The sequence below is a fragment of the Phoca vitulina genome, unplaced genomic scaffold (assembly GCF_004348235.1).
Source record: "Phoca vitulina isolate PV1807 unplaced genomic scaffold, GSC_HSeal_1.0 scaffold34, whole genome shotgun sequence".
NCBI classification, from domain to species: domain Eukaryota; kingdom Metazoa; phylum Chordata; class Mammalia; order Carnivora; family Phocidae; genus Phoca; species Phoca vitulina.
The window spans coordinates 1,079,580-1,095,915 of NW_022589737.1; the positions used below are offsets into that span (position 1 = coordinate 1,079,580).

General features: G+C 51.0%; 1 protein-coding gene across 6 annotated transcripts in view; it reads left to right on the forward strand.

Annotated features, from left to right (window-relative positions):
- PKNOX2 (PBX/knotted 1 homeobox 2) overlaps window positions 1-16,336 on the forward strand; it is a 278,261-nt gene that overhangs the window by 208,074 nt on the left and 53,851 nt on the right. For all 6 annotated transcript variants that reach the window (XM_032426350.1, XM_032426347.1, XM_032426352.1 and 3 more), the window contains one exon: window positions 7,030-7,169. In XM_032426350.1, coding sequence (XP_032282241.1) covers window positions 7,030-7,169 — 140 coding nt within the window. The remainder of the gene's footprint in view (window positions 1-7,029; window positions 7,170-16,336) is intronic.

Consider the following 16,336-nt stretch of genomic DNA (forward strand, 5'->3'; position numbering starts at 1 on the left):
GAGGTTCTTGGGTATAGGAGTCACAAAGAGCAAGGCCACGCGTGACGGGGAAGTGTGTGACATGGGCATTGTGGGTGCTGGGGCATCTGCGGCAGGTATGGACAGGGAGCGGAGTTTGGATTCAGAGGGAAGACTAGCAAAAAGGAACAATAAAAATGCTTAGAAACCAAGGTTTACTGAGCACTCGCTGTGTGCCATTTACCCTCGCATCTGGCTTCACGGTAGCCCTGGGAAAAGAGATTATTAGCTCCATTTGTACCTGATGGAGAAACTGAGGCTCAGAGGAACTGAGTCTCACAGTTCCTCTGGGAACCATGGGCAGTTGTGGGAACTGCCCACAACACCATGGCCCCCTCTCCCTGGGCCTGAACCCAAGCCTGCCCCATTGCCCTGGGTGCTTGGAAGAGAGTGGGTCCCCTCCACAGGGGCAGGACCCCCAAAGCAGCCCATGGGACAGAAGCCAAAGAGGCTTGTGGATTCTATTAATGATAGCTACCATATACTGTCTATTAAGTGCAACTGCTTTGCACGCATTACCTCATTTAATTCTAACAACCACGCACCGTAGGTGTAGTTGCTCCCATTTTATAGGTGCGGGCCCTGGGTCAGAAAGGTTGAGTAACTTGCCCCAAGCAGCACAGGCAGAGAGTCACATCGAGAAGGAATGTTCCTGCTCGTATGTCCTGCTTTGTCCCATTATCTCCAGCCCCGGGCTGGATGCCCACCAGTCCCAAAAACATGTAGTCAGCAACTGTGACTTCTCTGCGGGGCCTGAGGCATTCAGTGTCGAGAAGGTAAACCTGCAGCCAAAAAGCTATCTTTGGACGGGAAGCCGACCTCCTCCACACCAGTCATCCCTGCATTCGAGAGACATTTTGGATACTCTCTCTATCAAACCCTGAGGCTACAATAGTAGAGAGAAAAGACCTAGCCCCTGCCTTCCAGGGGCCTAGAGGCTAGTCGTTGAGGGAGGCACGTCAGCCCACGTGGCTACACAGCGTGCTCCGGGCCGTGGGAGCACAGAGCAGGTGGGCCTGCCCGCTGCTGATGCTCAGCCAGCATCCCCTGAAGGAGGCAGCAATCCTCACCACGGTGGCAGGAAGCAGGAAGCGTCACCACCATTTCACAGATCAGGAACCTGAGACCCCCTGAAAGGTAAAGTTGCGGATCCAGGGTCGGCCAGTAGTGAGTGGCAAAGGTGGGATTCAGTTCTGATGCCAACGTCTCCCACGAACCACCTCTGTGGGGTGCTAGAAGGACTCCGGGGTCGTCCCTCGTCCTGAGCCACCTGCCCCCACCTCCCAGGAGCAAAAGAGAGGAGCTCTGAAGGGAGGCTGACAGCAGACGGTGATGGAAGACTGGGAGCCCTGTGCAGTCGGGCTCTGGGTCACAGGCTCCCCTGCAGCCTCGGAGGGGAGTGAACCCAGCAGCCCTGGGCCACCTTCAATTAATGAACCACCCATACCTTCCTGCTTGGGCGCCATACAGAAGGACTGTTTCTCGCATGACCCATGATCAGTGTTTGGGGAATGACTTGTGTGTAGATGGCCTCTTGGGGGATGGGGATTCGCTGGGCCACAGTGGGGACAAGAAACTGCGTGGAGAACCCCCTACACACACACCCCCAGTATGGCTGAGAAGTAACGCTTCCACCTGATTCTGGCTCCCTTCCTTTCTGTCCCCTTTGTCACTTGACCGGGAGATGGAGCCGGTGGGGGGGGGGGGGTCTTCCCATTCTCCTCTTCAAAGAAAAAAGCCTTTGGTTCTTGCCCCAACCTTTATACACACTGTCTGTGATCTCTAGCTGTCTCTTCACCTCCATGGGCTTCAGTTTTCTCGTGCAAAATGGTGACGACACCAACTTATTGCCCGAGATGACTGTTGAACGTGAAAGCCTATAGAGGTATTTTATTAGCTCATTAGAACATAATGTGCCACTCTCCTCCTCCAGTTGGGGTAGGGTGGTGCTTAGCAGAAACGAAAGCATGGATGGGCTTTCCAGCGCCAGTGAGGGCAATGGGGGTAGGTAGGTGAGATGAGCTTCTCAAATCACACTGTGGAGTATCTCCTACCCATTTCCTGGTCAGACTGGACTGTCAGAGAGGTTGCCAGATTTGCCTGCAGATTTTGCCTTCCTCTACACACAGCTTACGAACGTCAACTCTCCCCACTCTGTTTTAGGGTGGGGATGGGGATCATGAACTTTCATCTCAATGTGTTTCAAACCAAGTATCTGGGCAGGGCCCTTGTGCTCCAAGCTTAAGGTAGGGCCGGTTCCAGCTGAATGAGGGAGAGAAGGCCAGTGGTTATAGCTTTCATGGAAGGAAAGAGTGTGGAGTGGTGGCCTCAGGGTTTTTGCCCCAAGAAAGGACTCTAAGGTAAGAGGAGGTGGCAACCCTAGAACCCTGTGTAGGCTCTCACAGCACCCCATCTCTTTCCAGGGAATACTGTCACCCTTCTCCATCTATTACCCTGTTCTCTCTCTCTCTCTCTCTCTCTTTTTTAAAAGATTTTATTTATTTACTTGAGAGAGAGCATGAGAGTAGGACCAGTAGGGAGGGGCAGAGGGAGAGGGAGAAGCGGGCTCCCTGCTGAGCAGGGAGCCTGATGCGGGGCTCAATCCCAGGACCTCAGCTGAGATCATGACCTGAGCCGAAGGCAGACGCTTAACCCGCTGAGCCACCCACGTGTCTCACCCTGTTCTCTTGATTACTCCTGACAGCCTGTGCAGTAGGTACTCACCCCTGCTTTTTACAGATGAGAAAGCCAAGGGTCAAAGAGGTCAGGAAACTTGCCCCCAAACATGTAGCTAATAATTGACAGAGGGAGCAATGAACCCAGGGCCTCAGATTCCCTGTTCCTTCCACTCTCCGAGACTTTTCCCATCTTCTAGAAAGCTCTCAAGACACTGTTCAACTTTGCCTTTCCTCCTCTGTGCCTCAGTTCTCCTTGTTGAAAAGGGACAGTCCTTGCGTCGGTGCAGTGCTGTCCCCACACCCTGTCCCCAGTTTGCTGCCAAGGCAGAATTTCCAGAGTGCTCTGAGGTCCCTTTGGAGGAAGGTTCAGAGTCTGGAGTGGCCAGTTCTGAGACCAGCTGTGAACATACCAAGTGGCCTCGTGGAGTCTGTACCTGCCAGACCGAGCAGAAAAGGACAGTTACTTGGAGCGAATGCCTGACATTTAGTCGTGCTAGTAAATGTCTGACAACCAGTTCTCTGGGCTGCGCAGAAACCTCCTCCCAGTACCTCCACAAGTGGCCCTCCTCCCCCAGGCCCTGAGGCAGCTGCTGGGGGAGGTGGGGGCCTCTCCCTGGGAGCTTCAGTTCTTGGGAAATGGGAAGTCCCTGGCGAGAAAAGGGGATCTATTTGGAGGTAAACACTCACTCTCCAAACCTGGAGGAAATGCAGAGTTTGCTGAATTGGCCCCCAAGAGCTAAATAAATTTGAATCATTGTCCTACTCAGACCAGATCGGCTCTCTCCTGCCCCCACCCCCTCCCTGCGTCCCAGGAGCAGCCTCTCAGCTGGGGCCTCTTGGGATGCTAGCAAGTGACCGCTTTTGATTTATTCTTATTTTGTGCTTTCCTCTGTAACCCCGCAGTCCTGCCTAGAAAGGGGAAGTGAGAGGAAAAGGAGCATTTCCCCTCATCCCTCTCTCCTAGATGCTCATCTTCATGGAAGTCCCTTGTGGATTCCTTCAAGGACACGAGGATATTCACCCTTTGTGGGCAAGGTGGAGCATACCAGCCTCCCCTACATATCACCTGTAATCAAGCTCTGCAGGCATAGCTGTGCCTTGTTTAGAAAAGAAGCACATTCTGGAAATCATGTGTTTAACTACCACCACCCCTCCATCTTGGGAGCACTTTGGAGTTTCCAAAGCACTCCTACATACTATACACCCTCCAGTCAGAGCCTCTGGTCAACCTGTGCTGTGGGTGGTGATTGTTAGAGTACCCCGATGGTGTCTGAGCCTGTCCCTGTTGGGACTTCAGATGCTGCCCAGCTAGAGTTTCCATCCCCACCACAGGGGCCCAGCCGGTCAGTCTCTGCTTGGCCCCTGCAGTAGTGGAAACTCACCGCCTCCTGGATGGAGCCCATTCCAGCCTCAAAAGGCTCAGAGGCTTGGAAACTTATTATTTGGGTTGAGCCCGAATCTGTCTCCACGTTTATATGGATTGAATGCATTGCTTGTAGTTTGACCCTTTGGGGCCTGCAGAGCAGAACCGATATAATATAATCCCTTGTTCAGATATTCAAAGGGGGCTCCCATGTCTTATCTCCCCTATCCCTCAAATCTTTCTTACATATTCCAGATTCAAATACTCCTCCTATGACATAATGCAGAATCCCTTCACCAGCCTGATCAATTCTCTGAACGTACTTTCCTATACTTGTTTCAGCAGAGAGGAGTGGGACTAGAGGCTTTGTGTGAGTCATGCTTCTGTTAATGCATCCTCAGATAGCATTAGGTGGAGTTGCTTGTCTTTGTTGGGTTTTTTTTTTTTTTTTTGACAGACGCATTACACTTTGGAAATATTGAGCTTTCTGTCAACTCAAACACTGCTGTTAAACCATGTCTCTCCTGTTCTGCACTTATATTATTGATTTTTTTTTTTGGCTCACGTGTTAGAAGCATTAAATTCTGACTTATTAGATGAAAATTAATCTTATTAGACTTAGCCTGTGGCCAAAATCTGTAAAGATCTTTTGGATCTCAGTCTTATGTCGCCTATAAGTTGCTGAGCATTTCTTCAGCCCCCTTCTCAATCACTGATAAATATACTAAAGAAGAGGGCTAAGGAGAAAGCATGTCCTAGAAGCCTTCCCCAAGCTGACCTCTGTCCTTTAAATGTTCCCTCTCTCACTGTCTCTCTGTCAAATAAATAAATAAAATCTTTAAAACAAACAAACAAACAAACAAAAATAAATAAATAAATGCCACCCTTTGGGTGTAGCTTCCTAATCCATGCAGCCGTCCACCGGTCACGGCTCTCCATGTCTTCCACAAGGGTGTCGCGGGAGGTACCTTGCTGAGGTCACTTACACCATCCGTGTCTACACGTTTTCCTCACCTGCCAGCGTAGCAACCATGTTAAATCCAGAAACAGCTCCATGAGAGCAGGCACTCAGCCTTGTAACCTCAGTGCCTACCCAGCACGGTGCCTAGGGACTCAGGGAATATTTGAAGAAATGACCGTTTGCATTAGTGGATGAAAGAGACTGGCCCAGATCAATGTGAAGATGAGCAGTATTCAGTTTTTCTGATTCCACCTTCTTTCTCTATTTTGAAAATTGGAACATTTGTTTCTACTTTCGTCCTTATAGCACCTCTTTAATACCCATGGGTCCTAAGATGACACCAATTTGCTTCCTGATGAGAAAGTAGGAGTTTAGGAAAGTTAAGGGACTTGCCCAAGGTCAAAGGCTAATAATGGGAGACGGTAGGATTCAAGCAATCGTCTTCTGGCTTGAAGGTACCATGATGCTCTGTCTAGCCTCCCATACTCTGAGTTTGGGAGAGTTCCCCCAGTCCAGTCAACAGTGACAAGGTTATCTCTTCCTAACAAAAAATGATGGGGATCCAGTATAATAAAGCAGATAGGTTTCTTTTAAGAAATGAAAGAGCTCATTCACCATCTGCCAATCATTTATTGAGCCCCAAATATTTATGAGCATCGACTAGTGCCTGGCTATTCTGGGCCCTAGGAATACAACTGCTAATCAAGCCCTCTTTGAGCTTAAAGTTTAGTTGGGAATGGGAGAGAAAATAACTAAGCAAGTAGATGTGTAGTATCTGATCATAGAAAGGCCTATGAAAGAAAGCAGAGTAAGGGGACAGCAAGGGACAGAGGGGCTCTGTTTCAAGCTGAACACATGGCACCAGAGCAAAAATCTAAATGAGACAGCAAAAGTAAATGTTTTGGGGGTATCAGTACCAGCAATAATGTGCTTGTATTGATGGAAGGACCATGCTTTTCCTTTCAGGAGGAAGGGACCTAGATCTATGATGAACATCCCAACTGTAAAACATCTGACTCTTTCAAGATGTATTCATTCATTCATTCAACAAAGGCTAAGCATCTACTCTGTGTCCATTGGGTGCCGTGGATGAAGGTGGAACCAGGGCTTGAGTGCAGGAGGCAGACAGGTATATCAAGCCCAACAGTGCTGCGTGCAGGCTAGCAGAAGAGAAGAGTTGAGGCAATGTCACCATTCGTGACATTTTAGGGATCCATTTGACTAAAGAAAATATCTTATAAAAGCATTAAATTTGTAATGATGGTCATCCAAAAATTTAAGCCACCTAATCCTTTCTTTAAATAAAATTTTATACAGAAAGTCCAATATATAACATTAGAAGGAGTTGCTCTGGCACAAAATCAGGGGCCTAGGGATACCTTCAAAAACATCACATAGGACAAAAATCACTACCCAAAATACTTGTTATGGCTAAGAACAGACATCTCTCCAGTGTCCACTAAAATCTGTTTACCTCCAAGTGCCCAGGGAAACCAAATTTAGAGAGCCATTCAATTATCAATCAAAACCATTAAAACAGTTACTTCTGGCTTGAGTGAAATGGAATAAAGCTCTGCCCAAATGAGAACTGATTCAGCTGTTTTTTTTTCCTGCTCTTCAAAGTCATCAAATCAACTTATTACTGCCCAGAACAGCCCAAATGACCCATAAGCACAATTTAAAGGGTTCATCATTTTGGTTTTTTTCTGCATCTTGGCAGAGGTCACCACCTTCATTTGCATTAAGAATCGTCTCTTTTGAAGAGAGCTGGTGCCCCACCCGGTTTTGTACGGTCCTAAATTATTCTCTAGAATGTTCTCATCTGAAGAATGCTTTCTTCTTGCTGGAGCACGTAAACAAATGGATGCTTGTTATACACTCACTGTTCCCTGGCACACATTCTCTTGTTCACACACACACCACAGGCCAAGGTAGGCCTCCCAATTCCAGCTGGGGACCAGCTGTCCTGGCCACACTAACCCGCCGCTTCCCCTTTCTTCTTTCTGCAGATGACAGCAACTGCCCAGGCTCCCTCTAAGACCCAGGCTGTCCACATCTCCGCACCCTCGGCCGCTGCCAACACGCCTGTGCCCAGTGCCCCCATTGACCCCCAGGCCCAGCTGGAGGCTGACAAGCGAGCTGTGTACAGGTAGGAGACTCTTCAGCTGTGTCTGGAAGCCCCAGGCAGCCTCCAGTCCAGCTCAGCCCTGAGAGATGAGCATGCAGGCCAGTGGGTGGGCTCATAAAGGCCGTGGCCAACAGCCACTCTCCTCACCACCTTCTCTCTCAAATCAATCTGGACATACCTCAGCTGGCTGCTGTGGGTTGACACTAGCTTCCTGGGATTGTCTAGTGAGGGGCAAGAGAGCCCAGGGAAGAATCTTCCAGAAGGACCCTTTTCTCATCCCAGCTGGGGATTGAGCCCTCATGGGCATCAGAAACCCTCAGCTCCGCTGATGGCCACCTCGGGATGCTCTCCTTGCACGTCCCCCGTTGTTGCCTTCACTCCAGCAAGCCCACCAGACCACTGGACATCTGCCAGGACCATCTAGGACTTGGTATTACACAAACTTTACTATGCCTGAAAATCATTGGGGAGAGCTTATTAAAATGCATATTTCTGGGCTCCATGCTCAGAAATGCTGAATCAGTAGGTCAAACTATAGGAAAAGGAAGATGAATGTTTTAAAAAGCATTCTAGATGAATCTAATGCAGCTGGTCCTTGGAGCACATCTGACTCATGGTTGTCTTTGTTTCTTAGCAAGAGCTGTGGTGTGCCGCTGCGTAGGTTCCGGTGCCGTCCCTCCAGATGGGGAGATCGCTGAGAGCAGGGCCGGGCCCTGAATGTTGCAGAGGGTGGGAGGGGCTCAGGGGCTGGCTGTTCTGTGTATGCGGTTGAGAAGAGGCAGTTGTCTGAGAGCAGCCTGAACGAAGCTCCAGCAGAGATTTTAGTCATTACGTCTCTGTGCGGGGCCCACACCGCTAGAAAAGATGCCTGAGTCAACGCTGAGTATTGAGGTTTGACCCTTACTCACAGTCACTTGTGTGAGCACATACATTCCCGTGCATCCTGCAAGCACGTCTTGCCTGGGACCTCGCATACGCTGCAGCAGGTGCCAGGATCAGTAACAGGTGGAATGGTCCACCCAAGATGAAAGGGAAGAGGATTGACTCCCTGCAATGACAGTGCTGTTATGGTAATGGTGATAATTATTGCTGTTACTATCATTATCGTTGGCATTATTTTTAGCTACTCAGATGAGCCAAAAGCCTCTAATGCCAACATGGAGTCCAGAGCAGTGAGGCCTGATCCAGAGGTCCTGCCGCGAGGGTCTTTCCCAGCCCCGGTGGAAGGATGAGTCACTGTGCCTGTGCCCCACTCTGCCCAGTGCACAGGTCAGGCCCAGCTTGCCTGCAGGGAGAGAGCCCTGCTTTGGACCTCAAAGAACTCCCAGATCTGGTCACAGTACCTGTCAGACGGAGCACTCCTGTCCTCCTTTCCTTCCTTCCTTCATGCTGTTTTATCGAACCCTCACTAGAATATGTGGAGGCGCTGAGCTGGACTCCAGGCAAAAGAGGGTAAACCTACAAAAGCAAATGCGTGGACTCTTCCCTGTCTCCCCAGGAACGGACAGATATGCCAACAAGAAACCAATACCTTGTGGTCAGAGCTTTAACAGAGAAGGCTTCACAGAGGCGGCAATATTTGAGTTTGATCATAAAGGGTAGTAAGAGCGTCCACCGGAAGGAGAAGTGGGCTGGAGTAGAGCCTTCTGGACAGAGCAGGGCCTCTGTGTTCCAAGAATGGCCAGTGGCCAGAGCAACTGGGAGTGGGGAGATGAGGCTCCACGAGCACCTGGAAATTAAACTGCAAGGTGGTCTTGGGCTTATGTTGGAGCGTGAGAAGGGAGAGGAGAGTACCATGGCCCCTGATGGTCTCATGGCTTGGGGGGACAGCCGTCAAACTCCATGTAGAGCATTGCTACCCACAGTATGGCCCAGGGGCTGGCAGCACTGCATCACCCGGGAGCTGTTTAGAGATGCAGACCCTCAGGTCCCACTTGCACCACGTGCGGCATGTACGCACCATCCACCATCCTACGCACCTTTGCAGACCCCTAGGGGACAGGGACCTGTAGTGAGCACAGATCGTAGCCTAGAAAGACCCCTGATTAGTGGCATAACAAAAAGTTTCTGGAAACCCAGGCTTGCATCCCCCCTCCTTTGTGTACTAATCTCTCGGAGCTTTAGTTTCCCAACAGAAGCTAACCAGTAGGCTTAGTAAGATCACTGAGAGCCCCTGTAAGCACCTGGCACTGTGTCTGGTACAAAGCAGATGGGTTCCTTGGCCCTTCCCAAGATCCCAGGCTCATTCCCCACCCAGGCCAACCTGCAGGAGAAGTGGGTTACCTCTCCCATGGGAGCTGCCCATCGTGATGTCACTTGAAATATAAAGGGCCAGATCTTCCTCCTACCAACACTTCTTTTTGCTCACCTGCCCACCTGAGCTTTACCTTCTCCCACCGGGCTGAGCCCCCAACAGTCCTCGGCATTTGCCCAAATCATCTCTGCAGCTGTCTGACCATGAAGAAGGAATCCCAGGTTGGTTGCCACCAATGGCCCAGCCAAACATGGCAGCCCAGCCTCTCAGAACAACCAACACCTTTGCCCGGCTTTTCTCTGCAGTCCTTCCTGCCCCAGGGGCCCGGGGTTTTCTCTCTCAACCACACCTCTCCCATTAGTACCAGCTGCTCTCTCTACAGCCATTGCAGGATGACCGGAGAGGGAGCTCAGCCTCCTGAAGGGTCGGGTAATTTTAATTAGATTTGCCTGCCTTGGGGAAGCCTGGCTGCTCCCAGGCACATCGGGGAGTCAGCATTTTATGTCAATAAATGTAACAAGACTCTCGATTCAGATTAGTGCCCAGCACCGACTTTTGGGAGATTCCACCGAGGCCCATCCCAGAACCACAGATGAAGGAAGGGTGGAGGGGGCCCTTCTCTGACCAGGCCCCTGCAGGGTGGCAGGGGGACAGTGTGACAAAAGGGAGGGTGTGCCTGTGAGCCCAGGGAGACTGCCAGTGCCCCCGAGGTTTTGTGTATGAGGAAGTGTTAATGAAATGTATTGGTTCTTTCTGATGTGGAAAGTGTGTGTGTGTGTGTGTGTGTGTGAGTGTGGCTGGGGAGAGGGGAGGCAGTCTGTCTTTAATTGGATCATACCAGAGCATCATCTGGGCTAATCAGCAAGGCAACCAGGAGCTCCCGCTCAGATTAATGATTGCAGTCTAATCCGAGCAGATCCCATGATTGGATGCACATCGCGGGTAATTGTGTTTGTGGCCCAAGAGCAATGCTGAGTGGGAGTCTGAGGAGGGGAGGCCCCATGCAGTGGGGACTGCAGGTTTGGACCTAGCTCAGTTCTCTCCTTCCCTAGCCCCCCACCCCCACCCCCACCTTTTCCCCCAAGAAGTTCAAACTTAGCTTGGACCACCCCACCGCATCCCTCCATGCTGATGGACAGCGTTCGGTGCTGTCCAGGACCTGGTGGTTAGGTTGCCAGGCTGCGCAGAGACAGGGCCAGGAGGGTGAGGTTAATCCAGCTTTCGCTCTCCCTCCTCCCCTCCGGTCTCCTTCGTTCCCCTTTGAAGTGAGTGGGTTCCCATGGAAACCATGATGTCCTGGGGAGCAGAAGAGTGGCAGGGAGCTAGGCCTGGCCAGGTGCGAGGGGGGGGAGGAGGTCGGCTTTGCGGAGAAGGCTCTGCTAGGGCGTCAGTTCTCCCCCAACAAGGCTGAAAAGCTCTCTGAGAACCGGGGAAGGGGCCCCGCCCAGCGCGGAAGAAGTTACCCGCTAGTGATAGGGAATGCTGGGCTGCAGGCTTGAGCCGTGAGAAAGTAGTGGGGGCAATGTGCTTGGCGTCTGCATTGAAAATGCTGGAAAATCGAGCTGTGGTGCAGTGGAGAGGGTGGAGAGCTGCTGCCCCCTGTATTTCTCCTCTGCGGCATGGCTCACGGTTGAACTGATTGCATTGACAGTGTTTCTGTTTCCCCCACTAGATCACTAACTCCATGAGGGCAGGGTCTATGTCTGTTTTATTCATTGATCCATCTCTGGCGCCTTAGATAATACCTTAGAGTTGGCAGCTTGGACGGAGTATGTACCAGAGCAGTGCTTGCTGAACAGATTCATTAAATAGGCAGTACCCCATAAATACACCACTGTTCTAGGCTGGCAGCCGGCAAACTGGCCATCAGGGGCGAGGGGATAGAGAGCCCTGCTCTGTAGCATTTGCTGATTTCCACCATGTAAATGCTTCCACCATGGCCCATTTCAAGCTACCAATGTGATCCCGCTGAACAGAGTTGTGAAGAGAGAGGCTCTTGCCTGCCACACAAGCAGCCAAGCTACAGTCTCTGATTTTAAACCGGTCAGTACATCTTTTTTTATTATTTCTTTTGTTTATTTATTTTTTAAAAGATTTCATTTATTTATTTGAGAGTGTGTGTACAAGCAGGGGGAGGGGCAGAGGGAGAAGCAAACTCCCCGCTGAGCAGGGAGCCTGATGCCCATGCGGGGCTCCATCCCAGGACCTTGAGATCATGACCTGCCTCAGCCACCCAGTCACCTTTATTTATTTATTTTTTTTAAGAGAGGGAGGAGGGGGAGAGGGAGAGAATCCCAAGCAGTCTCCTTGCCCACTCAGACCCTAACATGGGGCTCGATCTCATGACCCTGAGATCATGATCCAAGCCAAAATTAAGAGTCAGACACTTAACCAACTGAGCCACACAGGCACCCCCTTTTTTTGTTGGGGGGGGAGGTAAACAGGTCAGTACATCTTATAACCAGTTCTTTGGAATGGTTTTATTCATGCCTTTAGCCATGATCCCACATTTCTCGTTCCTCACTGGCCTGGCTACCTCTGGGTTCTAAATGTAAAATGTTCTCTCTGAATGAGTTCATACTTCCAACAGTGCCTAGCATGGAGTAGGTGTTTGCAATTGTGCCTTTTCACCTTAACCCCGAGGCAGTGAAGTTTCTCCTTCCTAGTCTGTATCCAGCACTATCTCTTCCCATCTGCTTGAGCCAAGCCCCGCCTTCAGCCCAACCTCTCCACCTTCCCCAAGTAGATTCCAAGCCCTTCCTGGTTCACCCGTTAACAAAACTCCTTCCGGCAGCTCCAGAAACCCTGCGTCAAACCAGGCTTCGCCTCCTCTGCAGTTTCCCGGCTTTCAGAGTCTTGGCCTTTCTCTGTGACACGTCCAGGTTTTCGGGTCGCTCTCATCTCTCTTCTTCTCAACACAGACTCAGAGCTTCTACCGGTGTGATCCCTCCCCCTGGGCAGCTCATGCTGAAGTCCAGCTCTAGTCCAGGAAAAACAGTGCACATCTCTAAAGCCCTGTCTCTGTGATACTTGTTCCTGTCTCATCCGGACTGGGTCCCTCTAGAAGCCACACTCATCTGGGGAAAGATCAGAACAGTGCAGTGAAAGTGTTAAGATCGCTCTCTTGAGACCAGCCTCGTGGAGGTCACCGAGGCTCCAGGCTTGGGTCCAACAGCCCTAGAGCTAAAGGTGTAAATTCAGTAGAATGGCCGCGCTGGGCAAGGCCACGCGCTCTAGAAATAGACTTGGTGATCACTAGCTTTGTCGCCTTGGGTGAGTTAATCTCTCTGAGCCTCTGTTTTCTCAACTATAGAAAAGAAAACAGTAACAGCTAGACTAAAATTAGAGACTATAGGATAGTACCGGGCACACAGATCAGTGTCTGCTGCATGGGGTGGGCCGTGGGGAGTGGGAGTGGGGGGCGAGGATGTTTTAGGCAAGAGGGATACGCATAACCCTTGGCCTGTTCAGGATGCGAAGCAGTCTGGGGCATTCAGGGGGTTGGAATTCAGGGCTAGGAACATGGTCCTTGGATTTAGATCGCCTGGGTGTACATTCTGGCTGCACCCAAGGCACTAAGCCTCTGGGCCCCAGTTTCCTTGTCTATAAAATAGGGCTACAAATAATGCTATCTCTTTACCAGGGTTGTTATGAGGAATAAATGAGAGAATGCACGCTAGGTGCTTGGTAAAGAATCTCGAATTTGGTGAGCATGCTGTGGGTGTTCGCTGCTATCAGACATTTGGGGAAGTGCGAGCAGCGATGGGTCAGGCTAGAAGGTCAATGCTGAGAGGCGAGGCAGCCAGAGGTAGGACTGGAAAGGACCTGCAATCGAGTGGTCTCCATACTGCAATTCAGCTAAACGTGTAGTGAGCTCTGCTCTGTGTAAAGCATTGTGTTAAGTTCCAAGAGGGGTTTTGAATAAAGAAGAGTCAGTCCAGTGAGTAGGAGAAAGATAGACATAGAAAGTCGCTATAATATAAACTTGGCACATAGGATGGGCTCACAAAAGTATTTGTGGAATTGACTGCAAGGCTTCTGGCCCACAGTGCAGTGTGGGAGAGTTACACTGCTTTTCCCAAGGGAGGCGAGCCCGAGGGACATGATAGCCAAGCTGCCTTTCCCGGGGCTGGGCTGGTCAGTGGGGCGGGAGGAAGACCCGAGGTCTGGAAGCTGGGCAGAGGGACTGGGTCCTGTTGTGCCTGTCCCCCTCAGCAGCTGCCTGGCCAGGGGACCCTGGGAACTGACACTTCCTAATGAAGTGTCTTTGAGGGAACACTTCCACCTTGTGACCAAAGGGTGTCCTGGCTCCAGTGACTTGACCCTGGGGCTTAACCCTATGCCTTCCCTGGCACTGGGCTCAGTCATTCCTGGAATGTGCTGGGCGAGGTGGCCTGAGAAGAATGTGGAAGAAATTCAGCCATTCCAAGCAGAAAAGGCAGCACCCAGATGCTTCATGCTAGGGCTTCTAGACTAGATGCTGGGAGCAGATGTTCCAGGCTGTGTTCTGGGCTGGGCTCTATGGGCTGGGGGCTCCAGCAGACTCCCTGCTCTTGGAAGCAGTTGGATTCACCGGCATCAGAGATAACGTTTCAGCTGTTGACTTTAGTCAGGGGAGTGATCCTGCTAGAGCCATCATCTGGAAGTAAAACCATGCTCAGTTCTCCCCTGGCACCAGGCAAAGCCTGTTCCCTGCCCCTCCTGCCGGCATCTGAAGGCCCCCCAACCCAAGCACAGCCTCTGAACATGCTGCTGGCAGACAGAAAGGCTACAGCTGCCTGGTCCAGGGAGCAGGTGTGTTCCGAGGCAGTGGGTCCTGCGGCTTCCCCAGCTCACCGGCCTGGCCCAGGCCCGGCTGAGAAGTCCAAGTGCCCCACCAGGACAAGGCACACTGATAAGAGATCGGAGCCTGGAACCCACTGACTTTTATCCTCACAAGGTTCTATTAGGATTAAAGGAGATAACCAAAGCTAACCGCTGATAGTGCTTGGCACATCGAAGGCTCACAATGAACGGAGGCTGCATTCGTGTGTAGTTACTGGGATAAGTACGAGACTGATCTGTCCCCCTCATAAGAGGGAAGATGACCAGCAATTGGGCCTCTCGCTGCTGGGAACCAGGTGGGGTGGAATAGGAGGAGAGCCAGCAGGTGGGGCTTTGAGGGTTCAAGTGACCAGGGGCTCTCACCAGGGCTGGACTGAGCCAGTCTTGCCCTTCTTTTTTTTTTTTCCCCAAAGATTTTATTTATTTATTTGACAGAGAGACAGAGAGAGAGAGCATGGGCAGAGGGAGCGGCAGACAGAGGGAAAGGGAGAAGCAGGCTCCCCGCTGAGCAGGGAGCCCAGTGCGAGGCTCCAGCCCAGGACCCCGGGATCATGACCTGAGCCGAAGGCAGACACTTGACCGACTGAGCCACCCAGGCGCCCCATGTCCCAGTCTCGCCCTTCGTTTAACCATGGTGCCACTCTCTGATTTTCTCAAGCACTAGTCCATTTCATGGTGAAATGGAAAGAACATAAGACTAAGACTTCTGTCTAAATTCTGACCCGACCGCTGGGCAAATTATTTAACATCTTTAGATAAGCTGTCCTCCTTCCTCACCCGATAGGCACCAAACGAGAACCCGAAAGATCTGCAAACATGTAAAAGCCCTCCCCAAACACACAGAAGTATGATTATTATGAGAGAAGATTCTTTTGGAAACTCATTTGACAAGACAGAGATTCTCTTGCGCTGCAATGATCTTGATGCTCGAAGGGTAAACATGGCGGCTCAGGTCTGCGACCCCGAGGACAGAAGAGAAAAAGGGAGAAGGAGGAAGTGATTTCAGCAATACACAGGAGAGGGGGAAGAGCACAAAATTTGGAGTTTGGGTACCCAGATTTCAATCTCTACTCAGTCACTTACTAGCTTGATATCATTATTTAACTACACGCTTCTCAGTTTGCTAATTGGTAAAATGGGAATAAGAAGGATATTGAGTGTTTGAATGCAGTAAGCACAGGGAAAAGCACTTCGTAACTTAGAAAGTGCCACCAAGTGTGTGTGGGGGTGTGTTCAGTCACTGCCAGTGACCAAGTTAGCAGGGACAGAGCGCCCTCCCCACAACACCCCGTCCCCCAGACTGAACCTCTGGTGCCTTGGACAGAAGCTCTCTCTAGCTACCCGTGGGAAAGACACTTCCCTTCTCTGTGCCTGAGTCACTTCTCCTTAAAACGAAGGGGCTGGACATGAGATCCTAGCAGGTCTCAAGTTTTAGGTTGTTTGTATTCTTGCCCTTGCAGACTCACCTCAGCAATCACTTCGTTGAGATCTCACATTTATTATTATTATTATTATTATTATTATTATTATTATCTTTAAGGTGCTGGAGGGAGGGGTGTGTGTGTGTGTGAGTGTGTGGGGGTGAAGGGACGGGGACAGAGCAGACTGTGGCCTGCTCTGGGCCCCACCCTTGCCAAGAATGGACCTGTCCACCCACCTGGGGGAGGAGAGCTGGTTGGAGCCCAGGAACCCTAGCAGATGCGATTCCAATTTAGCAACACGAAGAAGTCCTCTCCAAGGCAACCCAGGCGAACACACCACCCACTAGGCAGGACTAAAAATACACCCGCATGGTTTCAACGTCACACCTGAAGTAAAAATACATCCAACCAGGAGCTGCTGGCTCGTTCTCCCCCACCCCACTCCGCTCTCTCCATCTGGTGCCTTCGAGGGGAGGAGAAATGGAAGGCCAGGCGAGCTCTTCCTTCACATTCACCCCCCTCCCTCCAGGACCCTGCCAGCCCCCACCCCCTCACACACCCAGCAGAGCCCAAAGAAGACAGGTCCTTTTGTCGCCATTGTAGCTAGAAGCTGCCAGATCGCAACGTCTGATCTGAATCCAGGGGTGGATTCTGAGCCCAAAAGAACTTGAGGACTGTGTCTTAGAACC